The sequence below is a fragment of the Sinocyclocheilus rhinocerous genome, unplaced genomic scaffold (assembly GCF_001515625.1).
Source record: "Sinocyclocheilus rhinocerous isolate Xijiao unplaced genomic scaffold, SAMN03320098_v1.1 scaffold1507, whole genome shotgun sequence".
Taxonomy (NCBI): domain Eukaryota; kingdom Metazoa; phylum Chordata; class Actinopteri; order Cypriniformes; family Cyprinidae; genus Sinocyclocheilus; species Sinocyclocheilus rhinocerous.
This window is the reverse complement of record NW_015659940.1, coordinates 464,563-484,982: the sequence shown is the minus strand read 5'-3', so window position 1 is coordinate 484,982 and position 20,420 is coordinate 464,563. Positions and strand designations below refer to the sequence as shown.

General features: G+C 36.5%; 2 protein-coding genes across 2 annotated transcripts in view; both read left to right on the top strand.

The window, feature by feature from the left end:
* Positions 1 to 1,163: 1,163 nt before the first annotated feature.
* On the top strand, positions 1,164 to 3,944 carry LOC107724562 (GTPase IMAP family member 4-like). The gene is made up of 3 exons (XM_016533536.1): positions 1,164 to 1,397; positions 2,568 to 3,347; positions 3,787 to 3,944. Exons 1-3 carry the CDS (start codon positions 1,367 to 1,369, stop codon positions 3,810 to 3,812), a joined length of 837 nt encoding a protein of 278 aa, XP_016389022.1. The 5' UTR covers positions 1,164 to 1,366; the 3' UTR covers positions 3,813 to 3,944.
* Positions 3,945 to 14,979: 11,035 nt separating this feature from the next.
* Positions 14,980 to 20,420, top strand: part of LOC107724564 (arf-GAP with SH3 domain, ANK repeat and PH domain-containing protein 1-like) — a 114,091-nt gene continuing 108,650 nt past the window's right edge. Inside the window, exons 1-3 of the mRNA XM_016533539.1 lie at positions 14,980 to 15,043; positions 15,462 to 15,529; positions 16,925 to 17,051. Of these exons, the coding sequence (XP_016389025.1) occupies positions 15,005 to 15,043; positions 15,462 to 15,529; positions 16,925 to 17,051 (234 nt within the window). The 5' untranslated portion in view covers positions 14,980 to 15,004. The remainder of the gene's footprint in view (positions 15,044 to 15,461; positions 15,530 to 16,924; positions 17,052 to 20,420) is intronic.

Sequence of the window (20,420 nt, the reverse complement as noted above, 5' to 3'; positions counted from 1 at the left end):
TGCAGATGCTCTCACACCAATCTGCTGCCATTCCTGAGCAAGCTCTGCACTGGTGGTGACACGATTCCGTAGCTGACTACTCGGGAGGAGATGGTCCTGGCGCTTGCTGGACACTCTGGGACGTCCTGAAGACGTCTTCACTGCAGTCGAACTTCTCTCCTTGAAGTTCTTGATGATCCGGTAGATGGTTCTTTTTAGGTGCAATATTCTTTGTAGCAATTTCCTTGCATGTGAGGCCATTTTGATGCAAAGTGATGATGGCTGCACGTGTTTCTTTGGAGGTAACCATTGCTAACAAGAACACAATGATTGGAAGCGCTTCTTCCCTCCTTTTATAGCAATCAGTCTGCTCTTACAATCTAATTAGCATTATAGTGATTAACCTGACTAGTACTCATTCACACTTTCACATGTGCTGCTGATATGATTAGTCAATTGATGTTAGCTGGTCATTTGGGTCAGGATCAAAAAACTAGAATTTTTTTTTGGGTGAAAAGTTCATTTTTCGGTCAATGAAGCTTTTAGCAATTATTAAAAATGCATCTGATCACTCTCTACACAATAATCTAGAAACAATGTGAATGAACACCACAACAGCATAAGCAGCAAACTTTGCAAAACACAAAATTTATGTCACTGCCAAAACTTTTGGCAATGACTGTGTAGTAACCGTGGCACTACCATGTTCTTGGGCAAGTTCAGACTTCAGAGCTTGTCTGAACTCTCATTTCCGCTAGATGGCCTCGTGAGCTGAGCTATCTTTGAGTGCGCGCTCACACTCCTCCCGGTGGTGATGGGAAGTGTGACTCGTTTCGAATCGGTTCATTTGAATAATATGTTTTAAAGAACTTGTTCAATATCGTTTTTTGTTTTTAGTGAAGTGTCCCGTTTAGTGAAGTGTCCCATTTCAGTTCAGCCATTTTCAGCTGATAAAACTATAAAGTGTTTAAACAACACTAAAATGTTTGTCATCTTTCTCAACATGGGCATAAACATATTTCCGTATTTTGTTTGCAACAATTGTTCTTCATGCAATTGTTCTTCATTAGTTTACTGGAGAGCCGTTCATTGGTGCGTTTCAACTAGCAAGTGCCGTCGTTACCAATAGAGTTCAGTGGAACTTGCGACCGTATTAGCTAACGATGCTTTTGGAAAACGCACCTCAGACTAGTTCAAATGATTCATTGAATGGATCCAATTCAAAAAACGAATCAGATTCAAAAAACGAATCAGATTCGGACATCTCTCTCTATCTCTCTCTCTCTCCCTCCCTCCCTCCCTACCTCCCGCCCTTCAAGAAGCAAGCAGGAAATCACTCTTTTCTCCCGGATTACTGACACGTCTAAAGTTACAAAAAGGCATCGTCATGAGCTCAAACAGACCATCAGATTCAACCGGTAAGCTGCTTTAAAGTATACTGTTCAATAATGATTTATAACGCGGCAGTTGTGCTTAAATTTTGGCATCGTGCGCACTACTGTAGCCGGTGAGTGTATGTGTCGGGTGAATGTGACACGTCTCGCCGTTTTCCGCTGCTCTCAGGTATGACGTTCACAGGTGGATTTATGGCACAACACACCCTCACATGATAAAACACATCTATAAAGTTTTTAGTATTAATCAATATATTAAAGAGTCGTTTACAGTGACTTATTTTCATATGAACACCATTTATTCCATCGTCGCTCCTTCTAGTGTGCTTTAGGGTAGGCATAAGTGTACTACTTTAGTATTAGTGTTGCTTGGCAGGTTAGTTGAATGTTAAAAAAGATCTATTTCCTCTTAGTTTAAGCCTTAAAAGGAAAAACTAGATGTCATAAGATCACATTTCAGATTTAGGCACTTGTGCTTTCGGAGTTTACATCATTGAGAAAGTCATTTCTGAGTAAAGCTTGCGTGACATATGACTCAATAATGGAATAAAGGCTTATTGTATTGGGCCAGTTATTAATATATTCAAAAGTAAAAATATATATTTATTTATTATAATGATAAAAATGTTAAGTAGAATACAATGTAAACAATCGCTACTGTTCAAAAGTTTGGTGTCAGTAATTTTTTATTTTTTTGGATAAAACTTTTACTCAGCAGGGATGCATTAAATTGATCAAAATGATAGTAAATACAGTTATAAAGTTACACAAGATTCCTATTTTCAGTAAATGCTGTTCTTGTGAACTTTCTATTAAAAAATTACCATGGTTAAGCAATGATTCTTGAGCAATAACTCGTACTAGAATGGTTTCTAAAGGATCATGTGACACTGAAGACTGGAGTAATGGCTGCAAAAATTAGCCTTGCTATCAGAGGAATAAATTACGTTTGAAAATAAAATAGAAAAAAAAAATTTTAAATTAATATTTCACAATATTATTGTTTTACTGTGTTTTTGAAAAAAAAAAAATTAGACAATACAGGTATTTTCCTCATTTATGATCCACAAATAATAATAATACAGCTTATAAAACACATAGTCTTGGATGCAGATTGGTCATATATAATTTGCCCGATTGTCAGTTTACTCCCTTCCAGCCCCTCCCAAATAATAATGTATTGGTACCTTACAGCTGATGACCAACTCGACCCTGAGGAACAGAAACATTTGGCAGCAGCTACCCGTGAAGCTAACCGCCTCCCAGAACTCCGGCTGATCTTGCTGGGTTGGCGATGGCCAGGTAAAAGCCTGACCGGCAACACCATTTTGGGCTGTGAAGAGTTACGTCTGGAACGTGCCGCCGAATTCTGCGTGAAGCGTGAAACCGAGGTGGATCAGCGCAAAGTAACAGTAGTAGACACTCCTGGCTGGTTCTCATCCCAGACCACACCGGCGGACTACCAGCAGGAAATGGTCCGAAGCGTCACTTTGTGCCCACCTGGACCCCATGCATTCCTGCTGGTCATACCTGTTGGCATGTTCACCGAAACAGACCGGGCTCGTATAGAGGAGAACGTAGCACTTTTTGGGGAGGATGTGTGGAAGCACACCATGCTGGTTTTCACCTGGGCGGAGGTTTTGAAGGACAGGTCCATAGAAAGACATATACGAAGGGAAGGTCGTGACCTTCAGTGGGTGGTGGATAAGTGTAAGAAGAGGTACCACGTCATCAATAACTATATTTTTGGCGAACACCCACAACTGCCCCAGCTGATGGAGAAGGTTGAGAAGATTGTAGCTGAAGAAGGTGGTTACTTCACCCTTAAGACAGATGAAGCAAAAACACAAAGTCAAACTCAGAGTCTGAATCTAAACACCAATTCATTGAAAGAGAACAGGGAGCTTGGCGCTAGACCCAAACAGAATGGCTCCTGCAACTCACTGCGGGCCACGGACGTGAACCCTCCACAGAGTGAGTTCATGTCGTAGCATACAATACACAACAGCATTCACAGTGCTGTTCTGGTTATTAGCATGTCTCTGAAGGATAATTTGTTTCTTATTGCATCCGGATCGTCAATGTTTACTCCTTCTAAACTTTTGTTCTGATCAAGTAAATTAATTTCCTCTTACATCATGTTATACTGTCTCTCTTGTTTATTCTGGAACTGTATGCTAACATCTTCGATATGTGTCTCTTTTTTTTACTCTGACCCCTGCACTAATCAATGTATTTTTAAGTTGCAAATTATTTATTTAAAATTCACCACTGTATGCAACTCTATATTTGTATTCACCAGACATAGAATTGATTTAGTATTGTAACATAATGTCATAATGAAACTTTTTTTGCAAGATATAGGCCTAGCATTGCATTTTTATGATGTAATTTCTTTTTGTTATCTTTGCAGGTTTGGTTGAAGGAGTGAGTGATTAAGGCTGTGATAACAGTTCCAGTGCTGCTGTATTCATTAACTCAATTCCACTGAACTTAAATTATGAAATACCCATTACTCACATATCAGTCCACCAGTCTAGTCAGCTTCAGGTTGTAGAGTTTGCAGTCAAATGTCTTAACCGGTATAATTTTGAAAAATACCGTGATATAAATTTTTGGTCATACCGCCCAGCACTACTTTGTACAATATACTTATACCCCACAAAACATAAGATGATAACGGTATAAATTATTATCATCAAAGGTTCGAATTGGTGTTAGTAAATCAGTTGTACAACACCTCATTCAGTAATTAAAACCATTTGTAAGGATGGCATATCATGCAGATATCACTACTATACACACTTACCCAAACCTTACCCAAACACTCATGTCTCTGCACTGTATTATGTCTGAAGGACACATTGGCACAGAGAATATTGAGGTAATGGAGTCATTAGTCAAACAGAAACACTCAACATTCATGAATAATTTGCACTAATGAGTTTAACACAACCTAATGGCTTGTAAAATGCCTCGACTAATAGAGTTAGCAGAGATGAGAGTCTGACGCGATCATATTATTGTAGCATTGGTTAGTTATATTGGTGACAGTTGCTATGGAATTGTAAAACCATGTTACATTTTCCAGTTATTTCACATCATGTTTAGGTGCTGTTTCAGGTATTGCAGATACAGCATGTTTGAATGTTTTCAAATGAAATTATTTTCTAGTAATGTCATTATTGTTGTTTTATTGTTTGAGTGAATTAAGTGTTTTCACCTTGAATAATAATTTTTAGTTACTGATGTTTTAGGATTGCTGTGATAGGTTTTCTTAATTTGTTTCTTTCTAAATGTTTTCACTCTGTATCAAGTACACGTCATTGTAAATGGTTTCCTCCCTGAAACTGAGGCTGGTTAACTGTCTTGTTATAAGCACTCTGAATATCAACTGTTAAAGTTCTGTCACTGTCAAGTTCTTATGGAACATTAGTGTCTGCTATTAATTGATTTATGTGAATTCATTCCTTTCTAGATCTGTTGATATTTCTAAAAGCCATAAAAATCTCCTTCCCAGATGTCTGTGTGATCTTCTTATCATGAGCTGTTTTCCATCAAGTCTTTCAGTTGCCCTAATGATAATATAAAGTTGCGCTGCAGTCAAATATTTTATGGTTGACTTTTGACCTCAACAGATATGATGCAGTTAGGGTATTTACCAAACTGTTCCCTTAATTTTGCATAATATATATTTAGCATTCATATGTTTATTATTATTATTGTAGTTAAAACACTTTTACTATACTGTATTTTTTTTTAATCTATCACAATACTATATTTATAATCGCAAAGCTTATAAATCTTTGCTATGTACTTTTAGTGCCAAGATGTTCAGTACAGCACGTTTTATTTTTGCTGTCATGGAAATAATACATTTACTATATAACTACAGGTTAATCTGGGTTCTTTTCATTATTTTCAAAATGTCTTAAATAGTGTTTCCAGCATCTTATATGACAGAAATGGAGTCAGCCAAAAAGAACGTACGTCTTGTTAAAATAATCTTGCCCTTTACGTGTTGTTACACATTTGTTGCTGTTTTTAACCACAAGGTAGCTCCATAATTTATCAAAATTTGTCAGGATAACAGGGATTTTTACTGTCGTGGTCTTTAGTCACTGGCAGGGCTGTTAATAATTATAATTATTTTATTCAACATTCATCTGAAAATTCAATTTTAAATGGCTAAGGCCAATATTAATAAACAGGACATAAAATAATATGTCAGTAAAAATAAAGGCAACACAATCACACGTTGAAAACAGATCAGTTGGAGCCCACTTCAACCTTTAGAACGTTTTATTGTTGTTTTTAATTAAATACATGAGAGGAATGAAAAGTTGGACGCCACAGACGGTTTTGCGGAGTAGGTGGTGGAATTTTGACAAAGAAAACAGTAGGCCTATAATTTAATGAATTGATTCACATGAATACAGCGATCTTTCATGCCACATTAAAGAGCTTGAAAAACACATTATTGTAAGACATAGTTTGTATTTCGCTATAAATCTGACAGATTTTGAAAGCTGAGACTTTGTTTTATATTAAAATTACCAAAAGCACAAAGATTGCTATTGGGGGGGCTGGCACACTACAAATAACAAATGCAATCGAAGACATTAAATATTATTTCCAAGTATACTGTCCGCGCGAGTATGACACATGGTATGATTTCTGCTAATAATCCCCACATATATTTGTAGTGTATTAAAAAAGCGTTAAACAAGAGCGCTACAGCGCCCCCCAAAGGAATGTCGATTGGGTGTGTGAGTTGATGTTAAGATAAAAAGTTGTTCCTGTTCAGTCTGTTAATAAATATCATATTCTTGATATTAAGCTGTTTCCGCGAGTCCTTAAAATTGACTCTTCCTCATCCCAGTAAGAAGATGCGGCCAATCGGACGCAACAATATTCAAATCAATTCCGGTAGCCAGGGGCAAGTTCAAGCTCAAACTGGTGTGCACCGTTTTGCTACGGTTTCCGGTTTGAACGACATGTTTCCTGGATACGGTGTGCAACGGGGTTTGAGATGCGTTTGTGTGTCAAACATGTCAGCCCAATCAGCAGCAACATGTATGTAAGCCACGCGGTATTAAAGTGACAGCTCGCACAATGTAATTAACATCCAAATAAATTCACAAGAGCAAGTATATTGTTTGCACATGTTTATTTACATTAAAGGCAAAATAACTGAAATAATAAGGGCACAAGTATAGATCTGGAACTTCTTTAAGTCTGTCTAAATATCATTTAGTAACTGCAATGTCTTCTGGTCCATATCCTTTCCTTAGGAAGGTGTGCTAAATACTGATTAATGTAACATAAAAATACTATACATATTTATATATTTTGCTATTGTATTATGGAGTGACACGTTAATAAACTTTTCTATACCCCTCTGATTATATAATGGTAAATATTACAATAACATAGCACAACAACAGTGATCAGCAATAATGATAATAATACTCACAATTAAAATAATAAGGTCATATAGATCATAACACAGTCCTGCAGGTAAGAAGTGGATTATTCTTCACCTGAAATGTTTGTCTTTTCATCCTGAAATGCGAGGCAAATGTTGGATCACAATAATTAGGAACCACAGTTTCCACAAATCCCTTCATTTGATTGGGATGTTCTCTTTTATTCTGGACGGCAAGGGCAATGACTGTACCATTGAGCGTATTTTGCAGTATTAAACACGTATTTATACCGATTTAATCAGGCTTTGAAAATTCTTTAAAAAGAAAACAAAGAATGGCCTTCTCAGCTGCCATAGTTGCAACTCTTGCGTTATCAGAACAGGGTGTTCAACGCACCACCGTTTCCGTTTAAAAAACGTTTTGCACCGTTTTTGTCGGGGCTGAACGCAGCCCAGTTATAAACCAGAGCTGTAGAACTGCAGGACAAATCTATAGTCCATTAGGACTACTAAAATTACAGAAACATTTTTTTTCACTCCACTGTAGACCGCTATTGAAATCAATGCACGGGCACTCTGCACACAACCCTCTGCAGTGTATTGATCAACAAAGCAACAATCTCAGTATTGTTTGATGGTGATAGTAGTGTTTTGTTCTTTACCCAGCCGGCACATGACCGACCTTCAACTTTGAAATATGGTTGACATAAGGTCAGTTGTTGTTTTAACGTTGATACAACGTTTAATGCTGGACGGTTGAAAACCAGCCGGCACATGACCAACCTTCAACTTTGAAATATGGTTGAAATAATGACAGTTGTTGTTTCAACGTTGAAACAACGTTGAAAAATGTTTACTGCTAAATGGTTGAAAAAGGTTAACAAAAACACTTGTAAATCAATGTTGATTTTTTTTTTTTACAAGATCTGTATGTTGAATCAACTTAATGCCTTCAACAGCATACAAAATAAATTTCTGCCTTTTAAATTATTATTATTAAATTATTTAAGATCATTATTATTTTATTAGCATTTTACAATATTTTGATCATGAAACCTATTCTAAAATCTAAAGGTATATGTTAAATATTATCATCATTAACAACAATAAAACTAAATACATTTCGCTGCGTTACCACAGTGAAACAATTCCTATTGGTTGTGTTACCTTATTGCTTTGATCATGATTGGTTAATCTGGCTGTCATCCAGGAAACTGGCCAATGAAACTGTTAGCGCCTTTCTAAATTTGAAAATATGACCGTTATTATCGTCTTTCTGAGTGAGGCGGCTGACTGTGAGCTGCTGCCGGTTGAAACTGCTCGGTCTGTCCCGAATTATTTTATATTTAATTGCCTGTTAAATTTTTATTTTGAGCGAATTTGAGTCGTGACATGTCGACGGAGAACAAAAACTGGAATGTGAACACAAGAAGGGTCAGATGTGATCTGCGAGGTACAGCAAACATACGGGCAAAATCAGGTAAGAAAATCTTTACTGTGGTACTCTGTGGTACTCAGGCTCCCTCTAGTGGCACGCAGAGGAATCACTAAATTAAATATAAAGTAATGTTAATACATTTTAATTTAATCTTTATTTGAGTAAAGTTTTTTTATTTTATTTTTTACATTTAAGTACAGTACAGTTATTTAACTTTTGGTACAACACATTTTAATTTAATGATTATTTAAGTTTTTCATTTACCTGTATGTAAGCACAGTGCAGTGTTCAAACTGTATTTACAATGTTAAATTGGCTGACAACAATATATATTCTTATCAGGAATAAAACTGGCTCATTTTTGAACTGTGCAGGGCTGTAGCTGAATAGTTAGGCCTACTACGCTGCTGAAATTTAATGTTGGTCATTATGGTGGTACTTAGAGAGCCAAATATTTTCTGAAGTGGTACTTGGTATAAAAAGTTTGAGAACCACTGGTTTAAAGAAATGGTATAAAATGAAATACTGCTTTTTAAGAACTTTTCAGTAAACCATTTCTTCTTTCCCCTTGTAGAGTCATCAAGGATCCAGCTTATTATTGGCAAATTGGTAAAGAATTGTTCATCTGCTACATTTCACTGTCACTTCTGGTAGAGATTCATTGACCTTTTGTGATAGGTTTTGATTTTACTTGGTTTAATAAAAATGTACTTAATTTGATTTTACTTGTTTTACTAAATACACTGTATAGTTAGGATTCGTGTTGTGTTGTGTCAAATGTGTTGAACAGTTCGAGAATGGAACCTGCAACCAGGGGCGCCGTAAGGGGGGCGGGATCTAACGCTGGGCCCTTGGAATCGTCCATGTGTTTTATACAGTATGTTTCCAAAATAAAACTGCTGGTTTACAATTTTGAGCATGTGGTAGTTTATTGAAGTTGATTGTAAAGCCTCATCAGGCATTATAGGAGAAAATTTAGAGCTGTTAAACTCAAAAAGTATTGAATAAAAGGGTGCCGTTAATTGTGGCCAATGTGTATTAGAGAAAAAACATTTATTTCATAATTATATTTCCCCCCATTTTAAATTCTTATTATCCAATGAAAGGTTAGATTTTTGTGAATTTTTAAAATAAAAGATCAAAAGGATTAACAATGCAGATTAATTTTCACAGCCTTCTTTGATCATATTTACCAAGGGTGCCCCGATATTTTTGGCCATGACTATATGTACAGTGTTGATCTAAATGCAAATGCAAACTAGGTTGTAACTGAACGTACAGTTGTGTATTCACCCTTGTTGAAAGGTGCGACAGTGAAACGTCGCGTTATCAACGTTGATTCAATTTGCAAAATTAACACCTAATTCAACGTCTACAGAACGACCATAATTCACCCATGATGAAGGTAAGACGGTGAAACAATGTCGCGATTTCAACGGGGAAACAACATCACAATATCAAAGTTGATCCAATTTGCAAAATCGACACCTAATTCAACGTTAATCCAAGTCTACAGAACGACCATAATTCACCCATGATGAAGGTAAAACGGTGAAACAACGTCGCGATTTAAACGGGGAAACAATGTCACAATATCAACGTTGATCCAATTTGCAAAATCGAAACATAATCCAACGTTGATTCAACCATGGTACCGACATTGATTCACCGGTGAATCAACGTTGAAATGCCGGCTGGGTATGTTAACATCCTTGATAGGAGTCCACACTGCCTGGAAGTTGTTTAGTTATCAGCAGGCTACTTAAAAGGTAAAAAGAAAAAAGTTGAAACTATCAGCAACTACAGAACTGTGTCATGTTTCTCTGTTTTACATTGTTCATCTATTTACATTATCTTTTACATTACAATTTGTGGATTGTCCATTAGTAACACAGAACACATACAGTATTTGTTTAACATTATTTCCAGTTTCTCAGATAAAGTTGTTCTTCACATGCACCCTAAATATTCTAGTAACCTATTGTTTTTCCATTAGAACCCATCTGGTTCTCTGCATACAGCACTGAATGACAATTGTATGAGGATTCCACTACACCTGCAACATTCCAGAGTCTCTTGTATCCAAGAGATTTGAGAGAGATTTTCTTAATGGAAGCTTCAAGATAAAAGATTATGTAATTTTAAAATAATTTCAACTAAAATGAAATCATTTATTTTATTTATTTGGTAAACAGTAGACGAGTTAGTTACATAACTACCAAGCTCAGAAAAAACAAAACAAAACAAAAACACGGTTTCAGTTACTACCTCGCCCCCCTTCTCATCTGAGTCAGCAGCACAGACAAAACATTTACTTTTAACTATAGCACTTCCCAACAAAACTGTCGGCTAATCCCATGTTCCAGGAATCCTTTAGCCTCAGCAGTTCCTCTTTAGATGACAATGCGTTACCATCTTGCCTTTATAAATACTCCTTGCTGGAATCACTGGGTTTCCCGTTAAACAAAATAGCAACCAAAAAAAAAAAAACAACAAGAAAATGACACATAGCCAAACTGGAAAATAGGCAAAATACCAGTGTAATTGAGTGGCTTAATATAAAAAAGTATAAAATAGGTACTAAATGTGATGTGCAGTGAATCACAATGGGATTTATTTTAATGAATGAAGGATTTTCATGAAAAAAAAAAATCCTCAAGATACATAACTGCAAAAATGTAATTTGAACCTCTATTTGTACAAATGTATTTGCTATTGGCACATCAAGCAACCTGAATATAAAGCTGTTTTTTTATTATTATTTAATTTAATATTGTTATTCTACATGGAGTCAAGCATGACCCCATTTTCCCCATCCCAAACATGGCCGTGTGTGGTATATCACTCTGAGTGGCAGAATGTATATGTGAGGGTACTTCACTTGAGCAGGCACATGTTTACACAGATCTCACATTTCCTGTCCCAGGTCTCATGGATTTCCGTAGTTCCTGAGCCATTAGGTTCTGGATCCTGTAGCCATTGTAACGGGCTATTTTTCAGCACACATGGTTGCTTCTCCCTTCCTCTCTGAGCAGGGAAGGGACCTACGGTCAGATAGCAGCCAAACTAAAGAGAGAATGGCAGCGAGACAAATATGAAAAGCACAATACTGGAATGTATTGTATTTTACAAGCGTGTGTTGTATTAATCTTGGTGAGTACTATGGCATATTTATATTTTCTGCTGTGGTTACATATATTTATTTTACTTTTCATGTTTTTGCATTGAGCTATTGCTTGTATGAAAGTGCTTAATAAATGAGGATTATTATTATTATTATATTTAAAGCAATGCCTCATTTATGTACAGAAAGGCATAAAGCAAAAATATAATTGCTTTTCCTCTGGTTTAAGTCTAATTTATTACGATGAATTTATTAATTTATTACAATTAAATTAATATGGGTCTACACTGTAAAATTTCAAGAACATCAAGAAAATGACGTGTTGCTTTTCTGACCAATTTTCCTACTAAATGTCAGTAAAGACAGATCTGTAAAGAAAGAACTATGATCTGATCCCATATGATCTGTATTTTTTCCCCATTAAAGCCACAAGCTGAAGTCATGAGATCATCATCTCGCCTTAGTTTTTCTTCAAAGGAACCTATATGGAATCGGTAAGGAGTTCTGTTTTTTTAGATATATTAGCGTTCAAATGACTGAAAACTAAATATATTAATAAAAAGGTAACTGTAACTGTGTGATACGTCAATTTTCCACAGTAATGTGTCAAAAATACAATGCATCGAGTCAATTTTACGTGCATTTCACTATTTAACCTGCAGAAGTCGCACTTGTTATATTAACAATACTGGAGACTTAACATACGTAAACATACACACAAACTCAAACTGACAGTGATAATTTAATACACACGCTCCAAAACTGTAGAAATTGCATGAACTAGAGTAAATTACCAGTCGTTACTAACAATAAAGAGGTTTATAGTGAAATCAGTGCAGACAATGTTCTGTCTGTACAACGAACAACCTTTCATAAGGCATTGTTGTATAGCCTAATAATGTAAAAAGTGGGGTTTGTTTGAAGTCACCATTATGGTGATTGTTTTTTTACTGGCAACTTTAACCTTATTTAATTTTATTCTAGTTGCTGTAATGTAACAGGTTGTAATTATGTTACATAAAAAAAGGCTAAGCACAATGACTAACATTGACTACACTACTTTTACAGTGTGGATTTTAGGATTAGGGATATTGTAGACACACTAGATTAAAACTTTTTTTAAAAACGAATAAATGCTTTATTTAGCCTCTTTATGAGTTTTTTTTTTTAGCTAATTTCTCTGGACATGTTGTTTTGTCCACAGAAGTCTAGCTTGGCCCGAGACACAGGCCTATATTTTAATACATTTCACAGATACATGATACCAACCAGTGGACTGCTGCCCACGGAGCCAGTGTGAGTGGGTTTAGTGAGAGTAGAGGCATGCGCAGAGGGGTGGGTGAATGTAGAGCAGAGCGCGCGAGTGAGTGTGCGCGCGGATGACACACTTCGCGTTGCGCATTTCATCCTGTTTGAGTGCGGGGAGAGAACGGGCGCTTGACAAACAGCGGAGAATGAATGCATGCACAGACATCAATGCACTGGAATATCATTCGCTAAGACACTAGCAGAGTGTTGTTCGTAAACATCACGCGGGGGGAACGGTATGCGGACATTATTTCACGGCGCGTGCTGCTGGAATCGCAACTGAACAGCTCTGGTCAACTCTGAGCGTCACGTTCGAAGGGCGAGGGGTAAAACAGCTTGCTATCCCAGTCCCCGATAGAACGATTGAACCAAAAAATAACAGGTCGTTGAGTTTTCTGGAGGCAGAATCGCATAGCGCGTGCTAGTAGTTTGTTTTGCGCGTGCTGCTGCAGCAGGCATCTCGAGCACCGTTAGCTCAACATCTCTACGGCCTTGGAAGTTAATTTGTTTTTCTCTTTTTAATGTTTTTGATCGCCTGAACACACCATTCTATCTATTCCCTGGACGAACCCACGCTTTAGGATGCCAGATCAAATATCGGTGTCGGAGTTTCTGTCGGAAACAACAGAAGATTACAACTCTCCCACTACATCCAGCTTCACCACCCGCCTGCAGAGCTGCAGAAATACAGTCAGTGTGTTAGAGGAGGTAAGAAATTGCATGCTTTGTCTACAGAACGACCATAATTCACCCATGATGAAGGTAAAACGGTGAAACAACGTCGCGATTTAAACGGGGAAACAATGTCACAATATCAACGTTGATCCAATTTGCAAAATCGAAACATAATCCAACGTTGATTCAACCATGGTACCGACATTGATTCACCGGTGAATCAACGTTGAAATGCCGGCTGGGTATGTTAACATCCTTGATAGGAGTCCACACTGCCTGGAAGTTGTTTAGTTATCAGCAGGCTACTTAAAAGGTAAAAAGAAAAAAGTTGAAACTATCAGCAACTACAGAACTGTGTCATGTTTCTCTGTTTTACATTGTTCATCTATTTACATTATCTTTTACATTACAATTTGTGGATTGTCCATTAGTAACACAGAACACATACAGTATTTGTTTAACATTATTTCCAGTTTCTCAGATAAAGTTGTTCTTCACATGCACCCTAAATATTCTAGTAACCTATTGTTTTTCCATTAGAACCCATCTGGTTCTCTGCATACAGCACTGAATGACAATTGTATGAGGATTCCACTACACCTGCAACATTCCAGAGTCTCTTGTATCCAAGAGATTTGAGAGAGATTTTCTTAATGGAAGCTTCAAGATAAAAGATTATGTAATTTTAAAATAATTTCAACTAAAATGAAATCATTTATTTTATTTATTTGGTAAACAGTAGACGAGTTAGTTACATAACTACCAAGCTCAGAAAAAACAAAACAAAACAAAAACACGGTTTCAGTTACTACCTCGCCCCCCTTCTCATCTGAGTCAGCAGCACAGACAAAACATTTACTTTTAACTATAGCACTTCCCAACAAAACTGTCGGCTAATCCCATGTTCCAGGAATCCTTTAGCCTCAGCAGTTCCTCTTTAGATGACAATGCGTTACCATCTTGCCTTTATAAATACTCCTTGCTGGAATCACTGGGTTTCCCGTTAAACAAAATAGCAACCAAAAAAAAAAAAACAACAAGAAAATGACACATAGCCAAACTGGAAAATAGGCAAAATACCAGTGTAATTGAGTGGCTTAATATAAAAAAGTATAAAATAGGTACTAAATGTGATGTGCAGTGAATCACAATGGGATTTATTTTAATGAATGAAGGATTTTCATGAAAAAAAAAAATCCTCAAGATACATAACTGCAAAAATGTAATTTGAACCTCTATTTGTACAAATGTATTTGCTATTGGCACATCAAGCAACCTGAATATAAAGCTGTTTTTTTATTATTATTTAATTTAATATTGTTATTCTACATGGAGTCAAGCATGACCCCATTTTCCCCATCCCAAACATGGCCGTGTGTGGTATATCACTCTGAGTGGCAGAATGTATATGTGAGGGTACTTCACTTGAGCAGGCACATGTTTACACAGATCTCACATTTCCTGTCCCAGGTCTCATGGATTTCCGTAGTTCCTGAGCCATTAGGTTCTGGATCCTGTAGCCATTGTAACGGGCTATTTTTCAGCACACATGGTTGCTTCTCCCTTCCTCTCTGAGCAGGGAAGGGACCTACGGTCAGATAGCAGCCAAACTAAAGAGAGAATGGCAGCGAGACAAATATGAAAAGCACAATACTGGAATGTATTGTATTTTACAAGCGTGTGTTGTATTAATCTTGGTGAGTACTATGGCATATTTATATTTTCTGCTGTGGTTACATATATTTATTTTACTTTTCATGTTTTTGCATTGAGCTATTGCTTGTATGAAAGTGCTTAATAAATGAGGTTTACTATTATTATATTAAAAGCAGTGCCTCATTTATGTACAGAAAGGCATAAAGCAAATAATGAAAAATATACATGCTTTTCCATTATCCATTTTGACTAAGACCTTGTCTAAGTTTAAGTCTAGTTTATTAGAATGAAATTAATATAGGTCTACACTGTAAAATTATCTTTTCAGTGTATAAATGTACAACACCAAGAAAATTTGATGTGTTGCTTTTGATAACAAATGTCCTGCTAAATGTCAGTAAAGATAGATCTGTAAAGAAAGAACTCATCCCATACGTTCTGTATTTTTCCCCATTAAAGCAACAAGCTGAAGTCATGAGATCATCATCTCGCCTTAGTTTTTCTTCAAAGGAACCTATATGGAATCGGTAAGGAGTTCTGTTTTTTTAGATATATTAGCGTTCAAATGACTGAAAACTAAATATATTAATAAAAAGGTAACTGTAACTGTGTGATACGTCAATTTTCCACAGTAATGTGTCAAAAATACAATGCATCGAGTCAATTTTACGTGCATTTCACTATTTAACCTGCAGAAGTCGCACTTGTTATATTAACAATACTGGAGACTTAACATACGTAAACATACACACAAACTCAAACTGACAGTGATAATTTAATACACACGCTCCAAAACTGTAGAAATTGCATGAACTAGAGTAAATTACCAGTCGTTACTAACAATAAAGAGGTTTATAGTGAAATCAGTGCAGACAATGTTCTGTCTGTACAACGAACAACCTTTCATAAGGCATTGTTGTATAGCCTAATAATGTAAAAAGTGGGGTTTGTTTGAAGTCACCATTATGGTGATTGTTTTTTTACTGGCAACTTTAACCTTATTTAATTTTATTCTAGTTGCTGTAATGTAACAGGTTGTAATTATGTTACATAAAAAAAGGCTAAGCACAATGACTAACATTGACTACACTACTTTTACAGTGTGGATTTTAGGATTAGGGATATTGTAGACACACTAGATTAAAACTTTTTTAAAAAACGAATAAATGCTTTATTTAGCCTCTTTATGAGTTTTTTTTTTTAGCTAATTTCTCTGGACATGTTGTTTTGTCCACAGAAGTCTAGCTTGGCCCGAGACACAGGCCTATATTTTAATACATTTCACAGATACATGATACCAACCAGTGGACTGCTGCCCACGGAGCCAGTGTGAGTGGGTTTAGTGAGAGTAGAGGCATGCGCAGAGGGGTGGGTGAATGTAGAGCAGAGCGCGCGAGTGAGTGTGCGCGCGGATGACACACTTCGCGTTGCGCATTTCATCCTGTTTGAGTGCGGGGAGAGAACGGGCGCTTGACAAACAGCGGAGAATGAATGCATGCACAGACATCAATGCACTGGAATATCATTCGCTAAGACACTAGCAGAGTGTTGTTCGTAAACATCACGCGGGGGGAACGGTATGCGGACATTATTTCACGGCGCGTGCTGCTGGAATCGCAACTGAACAGCTCTGGTCAACTCTGAGCGTCACGTTCGAAGGGCGAGGGGTAAAACAGCTTGCTATCCCAGTCCCCGATAGAACGATTGAACCAAAAAATAACAGGTCGTTGAGTTTTCTGGAGGCAGAATCGCATAGCGCGTGCTAGTAGTTTGTTTTGCGCGTGCTGCTGCAGCAGGCATCTCGAGCACCGTTAGCTCAACATCTCTACGGCCTTGGAAGTTAATTTGTTTTTCTCTTTTTAATGTTTTTGATCGCCTGAACACACCATTCTATCTATTCCCTGGACGAACCCACGCTTTAGGATGCCAGATCAAATATCGGTGTCGGAGTTTCTGTCGGAAACAACAGAAGATTACAACTCTCCCACTACATCCAGCTTCACCACCCGCCTGCAGAGCTGCAGAAATACAGTCAGTGTGTTAGAGGAGGTAAGAAATTGCATGCTTTTCTCATGCAGCACTTTCTCATGTTTTACACTGATACTTTACACTAGTACATTGCATCTGTTTATATTACTACGTCTTTACATTGATACTTTGTATTAGCATATTGCATGTTTGTTTACTTTGGTACTTAATATATTGCGTTGATACATGTTTACAGTGGCTCTTTGCATCGGTACATTGCATCTCGCATGAGTACAGTACATAGCATCTATTGTTATTACTGCATTGCATTAGTTGATTACATCTGTTTACAGTTGTCCACTGCATGTTTACATTTGTCCATTGCATCTGTTCATTGCGTCTTCTTGCATTTTTCAATTGCATCCTTTTACAGTGGCACATCACATTAGTGTATTGGATCTATATTAGCATCTGCCTACATCTGTGCATTGAATTTGATAACTTTGGTATTTTATATTTGTGCATATCATCTGTTTACAGTGTTGCTTTGCATCAATGCATTGCACCTGTTTACATCGCTTCTGTTGATATTAGAAAATTGCATCTTTACGTTGATACTTTGTATCACTACATTGAGTCTGTTTAGTTTAATGCATAGCTTTTTTTTGGTACTTAAAATTGGTTTATATTAGTGCATTTTGTATATTATTGCATTGCATTAACACATTGCATCATTTGACTTTTTTTACTTATTGCATCTGTTTATATTAGAGCATTATGTCAGTTCACATTTTTTTTTAAATCTGTTTGCAGTGGCGTAGTGCATTAGTACATGCGTAGATCTGTTTGTGGCTATTCTTCATTAGTACACTGAATCTCTCTTTCTCGGGTTTTTTTTTTTTTTTTTTTTACAGTTCATTAGTGTGTTGCATCTCTTCAGGTTGTGAGCAACAGTCTGCAGTGTGGGCTGCAGTTTTGTTCAGCCAGCTGGTCTGGCTTCTGATTGCACTGATGATTCATTGGATGTACAACCGTTGAAAGTCTATGCCAGCTTTAAGAGTCATAATTTGGATGGATATGGATGTTTTTGTGATTCATAACAACTTATGTATAAAATGGTTGACTTGAATTCATGGTAAAACGCCCCTGAGAGCATGCATTTGTGCATGCATCACTTTTAAATGCATATTGTCACAGGATTTTGTTGAGGTTCAGGAACTCTCCAGGGGATGGTCTTATTTTACTAACAGTGACGTTCTGTAGTTAAAAGCAAGAAAAGTTAACTTAGTTTCTTTCTTTCTTATTTATCTTTAGTTAGTTTACTTAAGCTGCTCTATAGTTTTGTGTGTTTGTTTGGCATATTCCTTTATTTTAAAAATTCTTAAAATAACCTATTGAGTCTGTCACTGTTGTGCTAAGATTCCTTTGAACACCTGCTCCAATAGCAAAATGCATATCTAAAACTGACCATAAATGTGAGTTTTAAGAAGGTAATGTCAAAACATGTCACACTAGAAGCAACATAGCATCTTCATAACATTTTGCACCACACAGTCGTGCCACTTCTGCTCTTATGTGGATGACAGGAAGCTGTTCTTGCAATGATTTGAAGATAGAGTGATGAAATATCACTTTTAAGCACCACTTCCCTTTTAAAGTAAGCAGAGATGGTCATTTTCAATAACACAAAGCCATAGACTTAATATGCGTGTTTTCTTTTAAATCGTACCTTTGGTGTCAAAAGCAGAAGGATTTAATGATAGGTTGCAGTAAATGCTTGGTAAATGCTAAAAAAGCGTGTTTAGGTTACATGGGATAAGACATTTTGACAAGATGTAGACTAGGGCTGTGCGATATTGAAGAAAAATGCGATATGCGATAACTCATTAAATAATGTGATATTCGATATGCGATACGATAATGCTTAAAGTGCCACATGCTCAGATGAAACAGTTTTACTCAGCTGTTGCTGAGTCAGTCTTGTGTCATACTGTATATATATGGTTATTTGTATGCATGTATGTACCAAGAGTTCCTGTAAAACCACAACAAATTCCTTGTGTTTGCGCACACTTAAGTGGTGAATAAGTTCATTCTGATTCTGATTCTAATAAGAAAGCACCCCTACAACAACTTCTGAAAGTGAACGGTATGTGTTTTACTCGAGCATTACATAAAAATGTCATTTTAACATGAGTTTAGGAACTGAATAATAAAATGGAAAAATAAAACACTGCTTAGTATTTACTCTATGAATTCAATATGCACTGATTCTTATTTAAGCTACAAAAGTTATTTAGGTAAGAGCAGTGAGTGATTTTCTCTTTGTCTTTTGTTCATGGCCCCAATTATTGCAAGCTGTAGCGATATGCATATTGCGATATGTACATTTGCGATATTTCGATAATTTCGATATATTGCACAGCCCTAATGTAGACACATTGCAGTCTTATTTTACATTTAAAATGAAATGCATAGTTATATTTATTGTGTCAGTATGTATTCCAAACCCTTAATTTTGGTGATGATGACATTTCAGATGGATCCTAGCTGCAAGTTAGAGTTAGTCATGTTATTTGGGCCATATTGTCTTAAAGAAATAGGTCACCCAAAAATGAATATTCTGTCATTATTTAATTATTTCTATATTCTTCAATTAATTTTATTAATGTCAACATCAAACTTTGTTTATCTTACATACATTTTCATCTTTGTATTCATTTCGACAATTGTGTGTCAAATGCTAGGATGCCTTTGGAATCTGCTGTGGTGCATATCGTATTTCTGGCAGTGCATTGATGTGGCGTTTGTCCATGTAGCATGCTGATGTTGTTACAGACGTAAAGAGGGAGTGATGTTTTGCTGAAAGCTTCCAACTTGGTCTGATGCTTTGCTCTATTATGTAACACCCAGTCCTCACGGCAGTGAGCGCTGACAAAACCCAGAGCCACACTGTAAAAAAAATAAGTTGATTCAACTTAAAATAATTTGTAACCTGGCTGCCTTAAAATGTTGTGTTCAATAAGCTAAAAAACATTTGTTGTTTACACATATATTGGAGTTCCTTAAACCTAGAATTAATAGTTGGGGTAACAAAGGTGAAGTGGAGTTAACTTTATACTTTGTTTAACCAACCAGTTTTTAGTTAGCCCAACAAGACGAGAAAGTTGTGCTAACCTAAATTCAAGTTGAAACACCATAAAACTAGTGAGACCAACAAACGTTGAGTTGTTTAAACTAAGCATTTTGTTGAATAAACTTGTAAGTATAAGTTGTCCAAACTAAATACAAATTGGTCAAACTAAGCGTCTTGTTGAATTAACTTATATATTTAAGGCAGCCAGGTTACTTTTTCAAGAATAGTTCACCTCACTAGTAATGTTTAGTTCATTCAACTGGCTGAACAGTTAATTTGCCCACACAACTCAAGTTTCTATTTTCTACTGTACC